The sequence below is a fragment of the Hyla sarda genome, chromosome 6 (assembly GCF_029499605.1).
Source record: "Hyla sarda isolate aHylSar1 chromosome 6, aHylSar1.hap1, whole genome shotgun sequence".
NCBI classification, from domain to species: domain Eukaryota; kingdom Metazoa; phylum Chordata; class Amphibia; order Anura; family Hylidae; genus Hyla; species Hyla sarda.
Window position 1 is genome coordinate 167,862,968 of NC_079194.1, and position 19,462 is coordinate 167,882,429.

The 19,462-nt window shown below is 45.3% G+C and overlaps 1 protein-coding gene across 5 annotated transcripts in view; it reads right to left on the reverse strand.

Annotated features, from left to right (window-relative positions):
- The window catches only part of CEP89 (centrosomal protein 89), a 256,966-nt gene that overhangs the window by 112,672 nt on the left and 124,832 nt on the right, over positions 1-19,462 (reverse strand). For all 5 annotated transcript variants that reach the window (XR_008845109.1, XM_056525755.1, XM_056525754.1 and 2 more), the window contains one exon: positions 17,792-17,933. Coding sequence is in view for 4 of the 5 variants with exons in the window: in XM_056525755.1 (XP_056381730.1) it covers positions 17,792-17,933 (142 nt within the window). In the remaining variant the exon portion in view is untranslated. The remainder of the gene's footprint in view (positions 1-17,791; positions 17,934-19,462) is intronic.

The following is a 19,462-nucleotide window of genomic DNA, read 5'->3' on the forward strand; positions in this document are numbered from 1 at the left end:
GGGTATATGTTCACACATACGTAGATTTGATGTACAGGATTTTCTGCTGCAGATTTCAATGTAAACTAAATGACTGAGCACTGATTAATCTGCAGTTACAAATCCTGTGCATCAAATCTGTGCAGGATCCTGTATGTGTGAAGGTACCCTTAAAACAAAACTGTAAGAATAGTCACCCGTAGCTGGTGTTACCCCAAATTTTTCATTTTCACAAGGGGTAATAGGAAAAAAAAGCCCCCCAAAATTTGTAACCCCATTTCTCTCGAGTAAGGAAATACCTCATATGTGGATGTAAAGTGATCTGTGGGTGCACTAGAGGGCTCATAAGGGAAGGCGCGACATCGGGCTTTTGGAGAGCGAATTTTGCTGAAATGGTTTTTGGGCCGCAAGTCACATTTGGAAAGCCCCCATGGTGCCAGAACAGCAAAAAAAAAAAAAAAACTATTTAGAAAACTACATCCCTCAAAGAACGTAACAAGTGGTACAGTGAGCCTTTACACTCCACAGGTGTTTGACGCATTTTCGCTAAAGTTTGACTTTAAAATGAACTAAATGCTATGGTTACCCCAAATTTTTGATTTTCACAAGCGGTAATTGGAGAAAAAGCCTCTCAACATTTGTAACCCCATTTCTTCTGGAGAGAGACTTTGGTTGGAATGGAAGTCAGGGGCCATGTGCGTTTACAAAGCTCCCGTGCTGCCAGACATTTCGGAAACTACACACCTCACAGAATGTAATAAGGGGTGCAGTGAGCATTTACACCCCACTAACGTTTGACAGATCTTTGGAACAGTGGGCTGTGCAAATGAAAAATTTTCATTTTCACGGACCACTCTTCAAAAAAATCTAGTAGACACCTGTGAGAGAGACTTTGGTTGGAATAGAAGTCGGGGCCATATATGGTTAAAAAGCCCCCGAAATTTTCATTTTCACGGACCACTCTTCAAAAAAATCTAGTAGACACCTGTGAGAGAGACTTTGGTTGGAATAGAAGTCGGGGCCATATATGGTTAAAAAGCCCCCGTGCTGCCAGAACAGTCGCCCCCCCCCCCACATGTGACCCCCATTTCGGAAACTATACACCTCACAGAATGTAGTAAGGGGTGCAGCGAGATATATATATAATATATATATATATATATATATATATATATATATATATATATATATATATATATATATTAGTAAACACTCACTGCACCCCTTGTTACATTCCGTGAGGGTTGTAGTTTCCAAAATGGGTTCACATGTGTGGGAGTCCACTGTTCTGGCAGCATAGGGGCTGTGTAAATGCACATGGCCTTCAATCCAAGCCAAATTCTCTCTCAAAAAGCCCAATGGCACTTCTTCTCTTCTGAGCATTGTAGTGCGCCCGCAGAGCACTTTACTTCCACACATGGGGTATTTTTTTACTCAGAAGAAAAGGGGTTACAAATTTTGGGGGGCCGTTGTCCTATAACCCCTTGTAAAAATTAAAAAATTGGGGTAACACCAGCATTTTAGTGAAAAAAATCTAATTTTTCATTTTCATGTTCAACTTTAACGAAAATGTGTCAAACACTTTGTGGGGTGTAAATGCTCACTGGACCCCTTGTCAAGTTCCTTGAGGTATGTAGTTTCCAAAATGGGGTCACATGTGGGTGTTTTTTATATATTTTTTTGCATTTATATCAGAACCGCTGTAAAATCAGCCACCCCTGTGCTAATTACCAATTTAGGCCTCAAATGTACATGGTGCACTCTCACTCCTGAGCCCTGTTGTGCGCCCACAGAGAACTTTATGTCCACACATGGGGTATTTCTGTACTCAGGAGTAATTGTGTTACAAATTTTGGGGTCTCTTTTTTCCTTTTACCTCTTGTGAAAATGAAAAATATGGGACCAGCATGTTAGTGTAAAAAATAAATGCTCACTGTACCCCTTATTACATTCCGTGAGGGGTGTAGTTTCCAAAATGGGGTCACATGTGGGTATTTATTATTTTGCATTTATGTCAGAACCGCTGTAAAATCAGCCACCCCTGTGCAAATCACCAATTTCGGCCTCAAATTTACATAGTGCGCTCTCACTCCTGAGCCTTGTTGTGCGCCCGCAGAGCATTTTACGCCCACATATGGGGTATTTCCGTACTCAGGAGAAATTGCGTTACAAATTTTGGGGGTCTTTTTTTCCTTTTACTTCTTGTGAAAATAAAAAGTAAAGGGCAACACCAGCATGTTAGTGTAAAAATTTTTTTTTTTTTTTTTTTACACTAACCGGCTAGTGTAACCCCCAACTTTTCTTTTTCATAAGGGGTAAAAGGAGAAAAAGCCCCCCAAAATTTGTAGTGCAATTTCTCACGAGTACGGAGATACCCCATATGTGGCCCTAAACTGTTTCCTTGAAATACGACAGGGCTCCAAAGTGAGAGAGCACCATGCGCATTTGAGGACTAAATTAGGGATTGCATAGGGGTGGACATAGGGGTATTCTACGCCAGTGATTCCCAAACAGGGTGCATCCAGCTGTTGCTAAACTCCCAGCATGCCTGGACAATCAGAGGCTGTCCGGAAATGCTGGGAGTTGTTGTTTTGCAACAGCTGGAGGCTCCGTTTTGGAAACACTGCTGTACAATACGTTTTTCATTTTTATTGGGGGGGACAGTGTAAGGGGGTGTATATGTAGTGTTTTACTCTTTATTAGGTGTTAGTGTAGTGTAGTGTTTTTAGGGTACATTCACACTGGCGGGTTACGGTGAGTTTCCCGCTAGGAATTTGCGCTGCGGCGAAAAATTTGCCGCAGCTCATACTTGAAGCAGGAAACTTGCTGTAAACCCGCCCGTGTGAATGTACCCTGTACGTTCACATGGGGGGGCAAACCTCCAGCTGTTTCAAAACTACAACTCCCAGCATGCACGGTCTGTCAGTACATGCTGGGAGTTGTAGTTTTGCAACAGCTGGAGGCACACTGGTTGGAAAACCTTCAGTTAGGTTCTGTTACCTAACTCAGTATTTTCCAACCAGTGAGCCTCCAGCTGTTGCAAAACTACAACTCCCAGCATGCACGGTCTGTCAGTACATGCTGGGAGTTGTAGTTTTGAAACAGCTGGAGGCACACTGGTTGGAAAACCTTCAGTTAGGTTCTGTTACCTAACTCAGTATTTTCCAACCAGTGAGCCTCCAGCTGTTGCAAAACTACAACTCCCAGCATGCACGGTCTGTCAGTACATGCTGGGAGTTGTAGTTTTGAAACAGCTGGAGGCACACTGGTTGGAAAATACTGAGTTGGGTTCTGTTACCTAACTCAGTATTTTCCAACCAGTGAGCCTCCAGCTGTTGCAAAACTACAACTCCCAGCATGCACGGTCTGTCAGTACATGCTGGGAGTTGTAGTTTTGAAACAGCTGGAGGCACACTGGTTGGAAAATACTGAGTTGGGTTCTGTTACCTAACTCAGTATTTTCCAACCAGTGTGCCACCAGCTGTTGCAAAACTACAATTCCCAGCATGTCTGATCACAGAAGGGCATGCTGGGAGATGTAGTTATGCAACAGCTGGAGGTACGCAACTACAACTCCCAGCATGCCGAGAGCTGTTTGCTGTGTGGGCATGCTGGAATTTGTAGTTTTGCAACATCTGGAGTGCTACAATTTAGAGACCACTGAACAGTGATCTCCAAACTGTGGACCTCCAGATGTTGCAAAACTACAACTCCCAGCATGTCCAGACAGCAAACAGCTGTGTGGGCATGCTAGGAGTTGTAGTTTTGCAAGATCTAGAGGGCAGTATAGAGATCACTGTGCAGTGGTCTCTAAACTGCAGACCTCCAGCTGTTGCAAAACTACAAATTCCAGCATGCCCACACAGCAAACAGCTGTCTGGGCATGCTGGGAGTTGTAGTTTTGCAACATCTGGAGGGCTACAGTCTAGAGACCACTATAGTGATCTCAGACTGTAGCCCTCTAGATGTTGCTATGCAACTACTCACCGGCTTCCGTCGCATCCGGGAGCCGTCCTCTTCTGCCGCACGCCGCCGCAGATCTCCGTCGCCGACCGTCGATCCCCGTCGCTCCGCTGCCTCCGGAGGGGTAAGTGGACTCCGGCGCCGCTCCTGTTCGTTTTCCCCGTTCTGCCCCGCCTATTGTGGGAGGGCAGGACGGGGAAAACGAAAGTAAACCCCTCCGCCCCAGATCTGCTATTGGTGGTCGCGTCTAGACCACCAATAGCAGAGATAGGAGGGGTGGCAACTCTGCCACCTCACTCCTATCGCTTTAGGGGGATCGTGGGTGTCTTAGACACCCGCGATCCCCCTTCTATTCCGGGTCACCGGGTCACCATAGACCCGTAATGACCCAGAATCGGCGCAAATCGCAAGTGTGAATTCACTTGTGATTTGCGCTGAACGCCGACATGGGGGGGGTCTAATGACCCCCCTGGACATTTGCACGGGGTGCCTGCTGATAGATATCAGCAGTCACCCAGGCCCGGTCCCCGCCCGGTGCACGGCGGGGACCGAAATTCCCACGGGCGTATGGATACGCCCTTCGTCCTTAAGTACCAGGACGCAAGGGCGTATGCATACGCCCTTCGTCCCCAACAGGTTAAGAGTACAATTCAAATTTTATGGAACAAACCTCCTAATGATAACAGTATTTTTTTTAAACATAAAAAACTTACAATGCACTGTTCAAAATTATTACGCACAGTAAGTTTCAAAACACTTTATAGGTTTGTAAAGAACTGAAAATTGTCATTTGTTGTGTTTGCAGCATATTTACTGAAGTCAAAAGCTATTTCAATCAAAACTTTTAACAACATTTTAACAGGTCACGTTACATTTTAACATAGGACCCCTTATTTGATAGCAGCTTCACAAGTCTTGCATCCATTGAACTTGTGAGTTTTTGGACAGTTTCTGCTTGAATTTGTTTGCAAGAATAGCCTCCCAGAGCTGCTGTTTGGATGTAAACTGCCTCCCACCCTCATAGATCTTTTACTTGAGGCTGCTCCAAAGGCTCTCAATAGGATTGAGGTCAGGGAGAGATGGAGGCCACACCGTGACTTTCTCTCCTTTTAACCCCCATAGCAACCATTGATGCAGAGGTATTCTTTGAAGCATGAGATGGTGCATTGTCATGCATTAAGATCATTTTATTACGGAAAACATAGTTCTTCCTTCCGTCCAGGGAAGAAAGTGCTCAGTCAGAAACTCCACATACTTTGCAGAGGTCATCTTTACACCTTTGGGGACCCTAAAGGGACTGACCAGCTCTCTTTCCACGATTCCGGCCCAAAATATGACTCAAGCACCGCCTTGCTGACGTCACAGCCTTGTTGGAACAGGGTGGCAGTCCACCAACCATCCACTACTCCATCCATCTGGGGCATTCAGGGTTGCATGGCACTAATCAGTGAACAGGACTGTTTAAAAATTAGTCTTGATGTATTTTGCTGCTCAAGTCAGCCATTTCTGCTTGTGAGCATTGGCTTATAATACTATGAGCATTTTTTCACGTTTTCATGGTAAATTCAAAATAAACATTTCTTAGTGACCACTTCAATAATGAAGTGGATTTGAGGTGCCTGTATGCTAGAAACCCCCAAACATCACCCCATTAAAAAAAACTGCACCCTTCAAAGTATTCAGAATGACACTTACAAAGTTTATTAACCCTTTAGGTGGTTCACAAGAATAAAGCAAAAAGTGAAGGGACATTTTTAAATTTCTTGTTTCAACATTTTTTTTCGGAGGCATGGAAGTTATTAACATAAAAAAACTAAAAAGTATATGTATTACCCAAATTCTAAAGATTTTAGAAATATCTCATATGTCGTTCTAGTGTGCTCCCTGACACACACAGGCCTAAAACATGATGCAGCACATATTGGATTTTGATACCTCCTTTTTCTTAGGATATTTAGCAGTGCTCACCGTGGTACCAGTACAGTGGAAAACCCCCACAAGTGATCCCATTTTGGAAACTACACCCTCAGAGAATTCATTTAGGGGGGTAGTGAGCATTGTGACCCCACAGGTGATTGAGGATAGTTTTTAACATTAGGCTGTGAAAATAAAATTTTTCATTTTTATGCACAAATTGCACATTTAGCACAAGTTGGCTCATTTTCACAACGAACGCAGGAATAACAGCACCCTAACTGCCCTGCCCTGACTGGGCAGACAGCAGGGCGGGCGGGGATCGGAGCCGGATGTCTGCTGATTTCAATCAGCAGACATCCCGGCAGTGTGCCGGAGGCGATCGCTGCAGGACGCCGGTAACTACTTACCGGCGCTCTGCAGCAATTCCGGGTCATCAGGGTCACGTGTGACCCTGTGAACCGGATATAGATGGTGACTGGTGGTGTAGTATACACCACCAGTCACCATCCGTACTGTATTGTGGCTACCCCCCTCAGTACAGTTGTGATTGGGTGGCCAAAGTGGCCACACCAATCACAGTGTAATGGGAGGGGATGGCGGGGGCTAGGAGCATGTTGCTCCGTTCTGCCTGCCATTCCACAGAGATCTGGCGAGCAGGACGGAGCCCCGTGCTGCCCACCATCCCCTCAGTTGAAAAAAGTGCCCCTTGCCCCCTTTCTGTGGCCCCTTGGCACAGAAATCCCCCAGGGTTAGCTTTAGATTAGGTAGGGACAGGTTAGGGTTAAAAAAAGTATTTTTTTTTTTTTTTTTTTTTTTTTTTTAGCGTACCTCAGTGGGTGTCCGTGGGTCCGTAGCACCTTTAGCTGCGTGACCTTGGCCCTGCTGGGTCGCTGCGGTCTGCTGCAGTGGTTTTTTTTTGGGGCGTAGATCTTTTTTTATTTTTATTTTTTTTCCTAAGCGGGTGTGCGGAGCCTCTTAGTTATAAAAAAAGCGGTCCGCCACCGTTTGTTAAAACCCGCCTGCCGCTGATCAGTCCCGTAGTACTGATCAGCGTTTTTTTTTTTGTGGTGCCGGTGCTTTTTTCGCGTTTTACAGCGTTTTTTTTTGCACCCATAGGCGGTCCGTGCCACCAGTAGCAGGCGTGTACTGTGTAGACGGACCGTACCTATGTGTGCAGCCTGTCCCACTGCTGTCAGTGATTTATCACTGATCAGCTTTTTTTGGGGTTCAGGTGGGTGCATTTTTTTTCGGGGTAAAGCGTTTTTTTATTTTATTTTTCGTTTTTTTTTGTGTGGGGGTCTGTGAACAAGCCACCAGCCACTGTTCTGGGCTGAGTGGCTGGACCCCCCACTGACTTCTGCGCCCCCTGCCGCCACAAGCGCTAATCAGTGCGCACACCACTGATTAGATAAATGCTTTTTTTTGGCGCAGGGCTTTTTTGCACTAGAAGTCCCCTTTAAAAAAAATAAAAAATAATAAAAGTCCCCTTTTTATTTTATATATTTTTTCTGTTAGGGCGGGTTAGTTTAGTTAGGTTAGGGCGGGTTAGGGAGGTAGTCTCGCACCACACCACACACAGCACACACACCAATAAAGTTTCCCCGCCCACACACACACACACACCCGTATCCCCATTAGAGTAGGGAAATGGCCTGCAGAGCGTTTTCGGCGGAGGAGGCATGCCATAATTGCCTCCGACACCGAGAGCGGCTCAGAGAACGATGAAGACCCCACCTTCCCTATTTCATCGTACTCCTTATCATCTAGTTCAGATGATGAGCCACCAAGGCGGCGGAGACGCAGCCGTGCGGCGCCGCAAACCTCCTCTGTCCTTGACCCTGTGCCCCATGCTAGTATGAGTCCCCCTGGCGCTCATACTAGTGACGCCCCCAGCCAAGATCACTGGTACATCGTACCGGAGAACTTGTCTGGACTCAGCCAGCGGACCACGAGCCCGTGACTCCTGAGTTTGTTGGCGACTCAGGAATCAAAATTAACATCGCCGGGTTCGACTTTGTTAATTTGATGGTTACACAGACGAATCTGTATGCCCAACAGTTCGTCGCCGCTAACCCGGGCTCATTTTTAGCTAGACCCGGCGGCTGGACTCCAGTCGATGCAGCAGAAATGAGGCCCTTTGGGGCCTCGTGCTGCATATGGGTCTAGTTAAAAAAAAAACAGTGTCAGGCAATATTGGAGTGGGGACGTCCTTTACCAGACACCCCTCTACAGTATGGCCATGACACGTTCCCGGTTCGAGGCCATTCGGAGAGGTTTGCATTATGCTGATAATGCGGCATGTCCCCCCCGAACTGATCCCGCGTATTACCGCCTGTATAAAATCAGGCCGGTCATCAATCACTTCGGGGACAGATTTTGGGAGGCCTATGTCCCGGGGCGGGAGGTCGCTATTGATGAGTCGCTCATCAGCTTCAAGGGGAGACTCAGCTTCCGGCAATACATCCCGACCAAGCGAGCGCGGTATGGCGTGAAGATGTATAAACTTTGCGAGAGTACCTCCGGGTACACTTGCAAGTTTATAGTGTATTATGGACCCCAAGAATGTCCCCCCACTCTGGGTGTTAGAGGGAAAATCTTTGGGGCCTTTTGCACCCATTGCTAGATAAAGGTTACCACTTTTACGTGGATAACTTTTATACTAGTATCCCTCTCTTCACATCCCTCGCCGCCAGATCCACGGTCACTTGTGGGACAGTCCGGAAGAATCAAAGAGGCCTTCCGCCCCATCCCCTACATGCTCCTATCCGCCGGGGTTAGTCCCGTGCCTTTTCCCATGAGAACCTGTTGTTGGTTCGGTATAAGGACAAGAGGGATGTCCTTATGCTCACCACAATTCATGGGAATGGCAGCACCCCTGTCCCTGTGCGAGGTACCGCGGGACCGGTCCTCAAGCCCGATTGTATTCTGGACTACAATCGGTATATGGGGGGAGTTGATCTTTCTGATCAAGTCCTCAAGCCATATAATGCCATGCGGAAAACACGTGTATGGTATAAAAAGGTTGCGGTCTACATGGTACAGGTTGCCATGTACTGTAACTCTTATACTGTACAAGTACGCTGGCAACACAGGGATATACCTGGAGTTTCAAGAGGTAGTTCTAAGGGCCCTCATCTTTGGTGACCGCCAAAGAGCGGGTCAGAGCACCTCTGGAACTTCAGTGCTCCGGATCGTTCCCAGCCAACACTTTCCAGGTGAGGTCCCCCACACTGGAAAGAAGGGACGATCTCAGAAAAAATGCAGAGTGTGTCAAAAGAGGGGGATTGGGAAGGAGACCACCACTCAGTGTGACACTTGCCCCGATCATCCGGGACTCTGCGTTAAAAACTGCTTCAGGGAGTATCACACTTCCATAGAGTACTACATTTTTAATCCTTTTCCCTGATTTTAATTCCCCATAATTCGGCTCCAATGTACCAGTCCAGGGTACATTGTCTTCCAAATTTTATACCAAAATACCCTACCCCCAAAAAATCAAACCCAAAACCTCTTTCCCAATGCCCCTCATAATATCTTCTTCCCCCAAAAAATGGGTCATGGAACACAGAGTCAACAGCATTGGAGGTTTGCAGTTGCCTCAAATGCGCAACGCTCTCTCTACCCCCCTGAGCAGGTTGCGCATTTGAGGTAACCGAATAGGGCGGCCCCACACATCCCCTTCCCAGAATGATGATTCAGAGTATAGGGTTTGGGGCAGGCATCATTTTTACTTTTGGCTGTACTCTGGGTCATCATTCTGGGAAAATAATTGGCATATTAGTTCTAAAATTGCAATTTTCTTCCCCCCGTAGTACTCTTCATCCATTCCTGGAAAATAAATGAAGGGAACACCCGTCGGTTCCAAATCTCCACTTCACCCTATACACCTTCCCTAGGGGGTTTACTGTTTGTAGTATTCTCACATGTGGGTGTTCCTTTCTTGTATTTTCCTCCGAATGTATGTAACTGTTCGTAACAAACATCCGCCTCAAATGCGAAGAGTTCTCGCTGAGCTCTGTCGTATTTCCAGGTGACAATTCGGAGTCACATGTTAGTTGTTCCCAGAAAAATGAAGCAGAGCATAGGTTGAAAATTGCAATTTTCAAAAGCTACCCTTCATCTATTCCTGGAAAATAAATTTAGGAAACACCTGTGCTTTCAAAATGTCCTCTTTACCCCTATACCCATTCCTCAGGGTGTATGTATGTAACCGTCAGCTACTGATATGCCATAGGCCACAAATACAAAGTGACCTCTATGACTTCTGAGCCTTGTTGTGCGCCCGTCGAGCACGTTGCCCCATATGTGGATGTATTTTTATAGTGAGGGGAAAAAGCCCTCCAAGATTTGTAACCCAATTCCTCATATTACCCCTTGTGAAAATGTAAAAAATTGGGTAACCCCAGCATTTTAGTGTAAAAAAAAATCAAATTTTCCAATTTATGGTCCACTTTTCAAAAAAACTGTGAGGTGTTATTTCCCACTGTCCCCCTTGTTACGTTCATTGAGGGATGTAGTTTCTAAAATGGTGTCACATGTGGGTTTATTTTTGCTTTTGGGGGCCCTTCTTAATCGGGAGAAATTGGGCTTCAAATTTTGGGGGAAAATTTCTGCTTTGTAAACCCTTTGTAAAATTGTAACATTTTTGGGAAACCAAGCATTTTAGGTAAATTTTTTTAGTTTTTTTTACATATGCAAAAGTTGTGAAACCCCTGTGGGGTATTAAGGTTCACTTTACCCCTTGTTACGTTCCCCAAGGGGTCTAGTTTCCAAAATGGTATGCCATGTGTTTATTTTTTTGCTGTCCTGGCACCATAGAGGCTTCCTAAATGCGGCATGTCCCAAGAGCAAAATTTCCTTCAAAAAAGCCAAATGTGACTCTCTCTCTTCTGAGACCTGTAGTGCGCCAGCAGAGCACTTTTCACCCCCATATGGGGTGTTTTCTGAATCGGGAGAAATTGGGCTTCAAATTTTGGGGGGTATTTTCTGCTATTACCCTTTTTAAAAATTTAACATTTTTGGGAAAACAAGCATTTTAGGTAAAAAAAAAAAATGTTTCTACATTAGCAAAAGTCATGAAACACCTGTGGGGTAGTAAGGCTCACTTAATTCCTTGTTACGTTCCTCAAGGGGTCAAGTTTCCAAAATGGTATGCCATGTGTTTATTTTTTTTGCTGTTTTGGCACCCCAGGGGCTTCCTAAAGGTGTAGTTTTTATAATGGGGTCATTTATGGGGTATTTCTAATATGAAGACCCTTCAAATCCACTGAACTGGTCTCTGAAAAATATTGAATTTGAAAATTTTGTGAAAAATTGGAAAATTGCTGCTGAACTTTGAAGCCCTCTGGTGTCTTTCAAAAGTAAAAACATGTCAATTTTATGATGCAAACATAAAGTAGACATATTGTATATGTGAACCAAAAAGAAATGTAATTTGAATATCCATTTTCCTTACAAGCAGAGAGCTTCAAAATTTGAAAAATACTAAATTTTCAATTTTAAGGTGAAAAAGGGCTCAGTCCTTAAGGGGTTAAAGGGGTACTCCGGCTGTCACGCCCCCTCCAACAGACTTGCATTGAGGGGCGGAGCATGACATCACACAGGGGCGGAGGCGTGACGTCACACGCCGCCCGCCCTGTAGTCGCCGGTAATCAGACCCGGAGCGAACACAACCCAGCGGCAGGACTCCCGCAATCAGGCATCTTATCCCCTATCCTCTGGGATGTATGCCTCTGAAAACTTGGCAGTAAAACGGTCAATTATTGGCCGAAGTTTATAGAGACTAGGGATCGACAGATTATCGGCATGGCCGATAATCACGATTTTGGGCATTATCGGTATCGGCAATTACCTTGCCGATAAGCCGATAATACCCCGCCCCCACCGCACCGCGACCGCCACCCCCCCCCGACCCGCCGCACCGCACAGCGTCGCACCCCCCACAGTGATGCTGGGCGGTATACCGGTATGGATTTTTGCCCATACCGCTATACCGGTCGGGCCCCTCCCCCACCCTCCGAGTCAATAAAAAAAACTAAACTTACCCGTAATGGGGGTGGTCCGGGCCATCCATCGTTCCTGTAGTGTCCGGGGGCATTCCGGGTGAAGGGTGAGCCGATCCGGGCTGTCCTTCTCCGGCGGTCATCTTCTCCACTCCAGGCAGGCTCCGGCCTAGTACGCTGCATAGACGCCGCTACGCCGTGACATCAGGTGCGTCGCTGCGCACGGGCGTCACTGCGCAGCGGCGTCTATGCAGTGTACTAGGCCGGAGCCTGCCCGGAGTGGAGAAGATGACCGCCGGAGAAGAAGGACAGCCCGGACCGGTTCACTCTTCACCCGGAACGCCCCCGGGCACTACAGCAACGATGGATGGATGGCCCGGACCACCCTGACAGGTAGGGAGAGAGAAGCGGGTGGCGGCGGCGGCCTATGGCCCTGCAAAAGCCACTGCAGATCATTGATTTAAAGCGCCCAACTACTATCGCCTAAACGTCCGCCACCTAACACCCTAACAGACACCTAACTCCTAACAACTAATTTTCATTTTTTTTTTTAGATATACCGTATTTATCGGTGTATAACACGCACCCCCATTTTAACAGGGAAATGTAAGTAAAAAAAATAAAATGTAAAATAAATGACTTTGACTAAATGCCACATCATCCCCCCAACTTTGTTTTCTTCTGCACCTCAGTTTGGTCCTGTCCCCTCCAGTGCCACATCATTCCTTCCCTTTTATCAGTCCCTGTGCCACATTTACCCCTCTCATCGCCACCCCCCATGTCTCATCATCCCCCTGTCATAGACCACCACTAGCCATACAGACATTAAGCATTTAGTGCCTCCCCCACCATCATTTCCCCCTGTCTCATCATGTCCTCATCATCAACCCACCCTGTCTCATCATCCCCCCCATCATCCCCCACCCTGTCTCATCATGTCCCCCATCATTCCCCCCTCATCATCCCCCCACCCTGTCTCATCATGTCCCCCATCATTCCCCCTCATCATCCCCCCACCCTGTCTCATGTCCCCCATCATCCCCCCACCCTGTCTCATCATGTGCCCCATCATTCCCCCTCATCATCCCCCCACCCTGTCTCATGTCCCCCATCATTCCCCCTCATCATCCCCCCACCCTGTCTCATCATGTCCCCCATCATTCCCCCTCATCATCCCCCCACCCTGTCTCATCATGTCCCCCATCCTCATCCCCCCACCCTGTCTCATCATGTCCCTCATCATTCCCCCCCTCATCCCCCCATCACCACCCCTCATCATTTCCTCCTGTCTCATCCCCCCATGATCCCCCCCTCATCTTTTCCCCGTCTCATCCCCCCATCATTCCCCCCTCATCATTTCCCCCTGTCTCATCATCCCCCCCTCATCATTTCCCCTGTCTCATCCCCCCATCATTCCCCCCCCCTCATCATTTCCCCCTGTCTCATCATCCCCCACCCTGTCTCATCCCCCCATCATTCCCCCCCCCCCTCATCATTTCCCACTGTCTCATCATTCCCTCATCATGTTCCTCCTATGGCATCCAGTGGTCTTCAACCTGCGGACCTCCAGATGTTGCAAAACTACAACTCCCAGCATGCCCGGACAGCCAACTGCTGTCCGGGCATGCTGGGAGTTGTATTTTTGCAACATCTGGAGGTCCGCAGGTTGAAGACCACTCTTCCCCTTTCCTTACTTGTCTGAGCTTCGGCTGTTTTGCGGGCTGCGGGGTCAGTGAAGCAGATGAGTTACGTTCTCTCCCGGCTTCTCTGTGCTGCATCACGGATGCCACTTTTCGGCGGCGACTACAGGAAATGAAGTGATGCCACACAGAGAAGCCGGCAGAGGACGTAACATTTGCTTCACTGACCCCGCAAGACCCTCCGCCTGACCTGACCTGCCGAAGTGCAGACAGGTAAGGAAAATAAACAAAACTATAAAAAGCAAGGAAAGGGGGAATGATGAGGGAGGGAAAATGAAAAGTGAAACTCACTTGTCTCCCGCACGATCCACAGGTACTGGTGTGGTGGATAGTGCGGGAGACGCTGATTAAAAGGTAGTGCAGATCCGGGCAAGGTAGGGCTCATTTTAATCAGCGTCTCCCGCACTATTCACCACACCAGTACCTGTGGACAGTGCGGGGAGGAAATGCTGCTGGTCACTGATTTAAAGTGGCCGCGGCCGTGCTGTTAATACTTAACAAGCAGACGCTGCTGCGGCCGCTTTAAATCAGTGACCAGAAGACTTATCGGCGTATAACACGCAGGTAGACTTTTTGCCTTAAATTTAAGTTTTAAAAGTGCATATAATACGCCGATAAATTAGGTACAACAGTTTTTTTTTATTTTTTTTACTTTTTATTTTTTTAACAGAAAAAAAAAAATATGTAATCCTGCTCTATGAAACACTGTAGTGGCAGGCTAATGATTGTAGGGTCAGCTGTTGTACTGCTAACTAGCTGTAACTACAGGGGGGAAAAAAATTAAATAAATCACAGGTCTTCACTCGAAAGTGAAGAGAGCTGCAGGACAGCCACAGAAGCCGGACCCGGACAGATGGGGGACAAACTTTTGGTAAGTGACACTGGGGGATCACTGGGGACAGGGGGGAAACCCCACTGGGTCCCGACACAAGATGGCTGGCTATCAGTGATAGCCACCATCATACCGGGCACGGCACTGTACTGTTAGTGGCGGCCAATATATACATGACATTAAAGTACGGTACAGGTCGGGAAAAAGTTCCCGTCCATGATATACAGATTTCTAAATTACAAGAAAGGTGCAGCTCACAACAAAAGGCGCGAGGCAGTCAAAGCTATAACCGGTCCCCACCGGCGTCAGAGAGAAAATAAAAATCAAATTTATAGCTTTTACCTCAAGAGAGATGGTGAGGTTCTTGAGGTAAAAGCTATAAATTTGATTTAGATTTGTAAATTACTTCTATTAAAAAATCTTAATCCTTCAAGTACTTATTAGCTGCTGAATACTACAGAAGAAATTATTTTCTTTTTGGAACACAGAGCTCTCTGCTGACATCTCTGTCCATTCTGAGAACTGTCCAGAGTAAGTCTAAGCTGTAAATTAAGCCCTGGGTTAAGATCTATTAATTACAATCAGGTTGTGTAGTCTCTTTGTAGTCACTCAGTGTCTCTCTCTCTTTGCATCTGCTCTTTAAATTAACTCCCTCTCCCATCTCACTCCACAACTCATGGATTTGTATTGGCAACAAGTGCAGTAATCTGGTCTCTCAGTGAGCTGCTAGTCTTGTAAACACAGGAAGAAGTTGAGATTTATTCTTTTCCAGAGTAAATGAAACTTTAGCAGGGCATGATCAATAAGAGGAGAAATAAGTATTTTATCAGATATTTGACATTTATGATGTTTCTTAGATTTAATTGTACTATTGATTTATGCAAAGCTTGTTGAACCAATGGTAACGATTTGGAATTTTACTACAGACATAGTAAGAAATGTATCTCGTAGCCCGCTCTCCCTCACATCTACTCATCTCATTTAGCTCTATCATAAATGAACCCTTGGAGTTACCTGGATTTCTGCACTGATTGTTACCCACATCCCAATTAGGGTAATCCTACATGTCATGTTTTCTATTTGTGGGAGCCTTCGGATTTTATGCACTTTATCTACACTACATATCTGTCCATCAGCTAACAATACATAAGCTTGTCTATCCAACAGCCATTAATACATTAGTCTAGCCAACAGTTATCAATAGATTTATCAGTATTAAATATTTTCCATTCAAAGCCGTAAAAGTAATTTCAGAACACACATGATCTACACAATGGCAGAGGCAACATATGTATTTATCATCTCAGCATCTGAGAATTGCATTGTGAGCCTTTTATGTTGGTAACGTTTCCATACGAAAAAAAAAAGATGGTTTTAGCTTCTAGGTAACCTTAAAATAGATATGAAGGCACAAACATCAGAAGCCATCAAGTTCTCCACACAGAATGTCACTAGGATTTTTGAGGCTCAGGGCAGGGAGTTGCTGCCTGCCATCTGTAATGCCACAATGTATTAGACATGTCCAGTTTTCCCAATTTATCAAGGACACAGCCTGTACCATTCCTTTCCTGGATACACAAATAAATGCAACTATAGTAGGTATGCATTTGAGTGGTGAATATGATATAAAGTACTACCTGAGCAGTCTTCAATATTATTAATAAGCAGACTGCTGCCCATCTAGAAGTTAATCATTATAAATCAAACTGCCAAATGAGGGGCATATAGTAGTAAGGTACCTGGTTAACAAAAACTTTACTACTTACCATTTTCAGAGAATAATGACCCTCATCTGTAAGTTGGAGTGCAAAGTGGCTGAAAAATTGAGTGTCTCCCACTTTGGAGTACATGGCTTACATGTACATTGACTTGCTTACATTACAATGACTTCCAATTGATTTCAATGGGGTTTTTATGTAATGCTTAATTTCTCTAGTAGTGTTGCTGCAGGCAAACTAAACACTGACCTGGCGGTATGATTCTGTCTGGAAATGTGTACCAAACGCGGTACAATTTTTTTTAACTGAATTTCACATCTCCCTCCGCCCATTTCACATCTCCCCCGTCACATTCCCCTCTCCCTTGTCACATCCCCCGTCACATTCTCCCCCCTCCTTGTCACATTCTCCCCCCTCCTTGTCACATTCTCCCCCCTCCTTGTCACATTCTTCCCCCCTTGTCACATTCCCCCCCTTGTCACATTCTCCCCCTTCATGTTACATTCCCCTCCCCCTGTCACATCCCCCCCCTTGTCACATCCCCCCTTCATGTCACATTCCCCCCCAGTCACATTCCCCCCTTGTCACATTCCCCCCTTGTCACATTCCCCCCTTTGTCACATTCCCCCCCTTGTCACATTCATCCCCCCCTTCTCACCTTGTCCTGCAGCAAATACACTAGGTTTGCCGGCAGATTTCAAACCTAGTGTATTTCCTGCAGAACAAGCCCTTTCCCCTTCAGCCAATCACAGGCTTTACACCACTGCGGCCTGTGATTGGCTGAAAAGTGAAAGGTCCTAGAAGATGAATAGTGAAGAGAGGACACCCCGGACCGCACGGAGGGGAACGGCATCTGCAGGGACTGGGACTAGGTGAGCAAAATTTTTTTTTATTTTACTACTTCTTCCCTTTACACTTAGCTCAGTGTTTTTCTACCAGGGGGCCTCCAGCTGTTGTGAAACTACTGCTCTCAGCATGCCCGGACAGCCTTTGGCTGTTCGGGCATGCTGAAAGTTGTAGTTTTGCAACAGCTGGAGGCCCCCTGGTAGGGAAACACTGACTTTTAGTATTTTTCTTTACCTGCTCTGGCCGTCCCCCGCAACGGGAGCCGACCAGAGCAGATAATCGCATGTTTTCCCGGGGGGGCGCATCGCTATATCGCATTGCTTTTGCGATATATCGTGCAGCCTGGCCGGGAACTCTGCAATTCTACCCCGAGCGTGACTCGGGGTTACCGATCCTGGCAGGGAAAATTAACCCCGAGTCACGCTCGGGATTACCGCTCAGGAGGTTAATAACATTGTGTGGCTCCCCTTCTTGTGTCGGACACTTTCTGTGTTCTGTGTATGACAGACATGCGCAGAACACAGCATTTTTGCCCATAATGTAGTTTCTATTAGACTGGCTCCGATTTCACTTGCCTATGGACAGTGAATGCCGTTGAGCATGTGTGAAAGTGTCGTTAAGTGACGTCATCACAGATGCATTAGGCAATGGCAGCCCCCGGTACAAATGATGAATAAAATGCAAAATACATTACACAAACATTTAATACACAAATTAATTTAACAAATGTTATATCACAATTTTAATAATAAATAAATAAATTATATATATATATATATATATATATATATATATATATATATATATAGGCAGAGTGCTACTTTTTATACCCACCATATTAATGAGTTCATCTCTCTCCCCAGCGATGCTCTCAGCCAGCGTTATTAAATTGGCCAGATATTGATGTGCTGTCACCTCCTTCTCCATTGCATCCTCCAACTGCTGTTTCAGCTGGCCAATTCTTCTTTGCATCTTTCTGAAGGAAAATTACATAAATGGCTTAGGCTGCATTCACACGGCCGTCTAGACCCGTTCCGTTCTTCTCCCGTCAAAATTAAAAACCGACTTTAAAAAAACCCGGACAATAATAGATGCAAACGGATGTTATCCGTTTGGATCCGTTTTTGTTCAGTTAATAAAGCAAAAAAAAATTTTTTTTTGTTCTGAGCATGCTCAAAAGTAAAAATGGATCAAAAAACTGATTGAAAAAACTGATGCAAACGGATGACATTAAAGACTCATTTGTTTTCCATAGACTTTAATGTTAAATTTACTGTATCCATTTTTTCTTCCATTTTTTTGGATGGAAGAAAAAATACTGCATGTGCTGTTTTTTCTGCCGTAAAAAAAAAAAATCGGAAATGAGTGTAGACGGGTGAAAACGGATTGTAAAAAAATCCCATTGACATGAATGGGATTTTTTTAAGACCGTTTTGAATCCGTTTACAGCCTGCAAAAAAGGAAACAAAGCTGGGATAAAAAACGGGGACAGACGGCAGTGTGAACGCACCCTTAGTGGCGATCAAATTCAGTAATGTCAGACTGGAATGCTTGCCATACACAACAGACTACGTTACACATTTTACAGTCACCTTAACACATAGTAATTCAAGCTAAAATCCATTGCTGTAATGTTACTCTGTTTTAAATCCCTGAATATAATAACCGTTACATGGGCTGTGAAGATACATTTAATTACATCAATTCAGCATTGCATAAACACTGATGTTCTATATTTATGCATTAAAACACAGTATAAATAACTTCAGGATAAATATACAGCAGGTAAAATATGTATTGAACAGGTCACCATTTTTCTAACTAAATATATTTCCAAAGGTGAAATTTTCATCATATATTGGGAACAACATATATGGAAAAATTAAAAAGTTATAGGTTGTCAAAATAGAGGGATTTTAAACGTGCTAATTTGGTTAAAAAGTTTGAGATATTTTTTTAAGTGTCACAATAATAGAAAAGTATGTAATCATGGGTATCATTTTAATCGAATTGACCCACAGAATAAATATATCCCTTTACATGTAAATTGTACAGTGTGAAAACGAAACCTTCCGACATTTTAAAAATTGCGGTTTTCTTTTCAATTTCACCACAAAAATAGTATTTTTTTGGTGGAGTCATATATTTTATGGTAAATGATGTCTAAGTGAGGTATGGTATGAGTGATACCATTACAAAGGACAAATGGTCCCGCAAAAAACAAGCCCTCATAATGGTCTGTGGATGATAATATAAGAGTTATGATTTTTAGAAGGTGAGAAGGAAAAAATGAAAACGCAAAAATAAAATTGGACTGCTACTTAAAGGAGATATCCAGTGGTGAAAAACTTCTCCTATCCTAAGGATAGGGGATAAGTTTCAGATCGCGGGGGATCCAACCACTGGTGCCCCTCGCGATCTCCTGTACGGGGCCCCCGACAGCCCGCGGGAAGGGGGCGTGTTGACCACCGCACGAAGCGGCGGCTGACACGCCCCTCAATACAA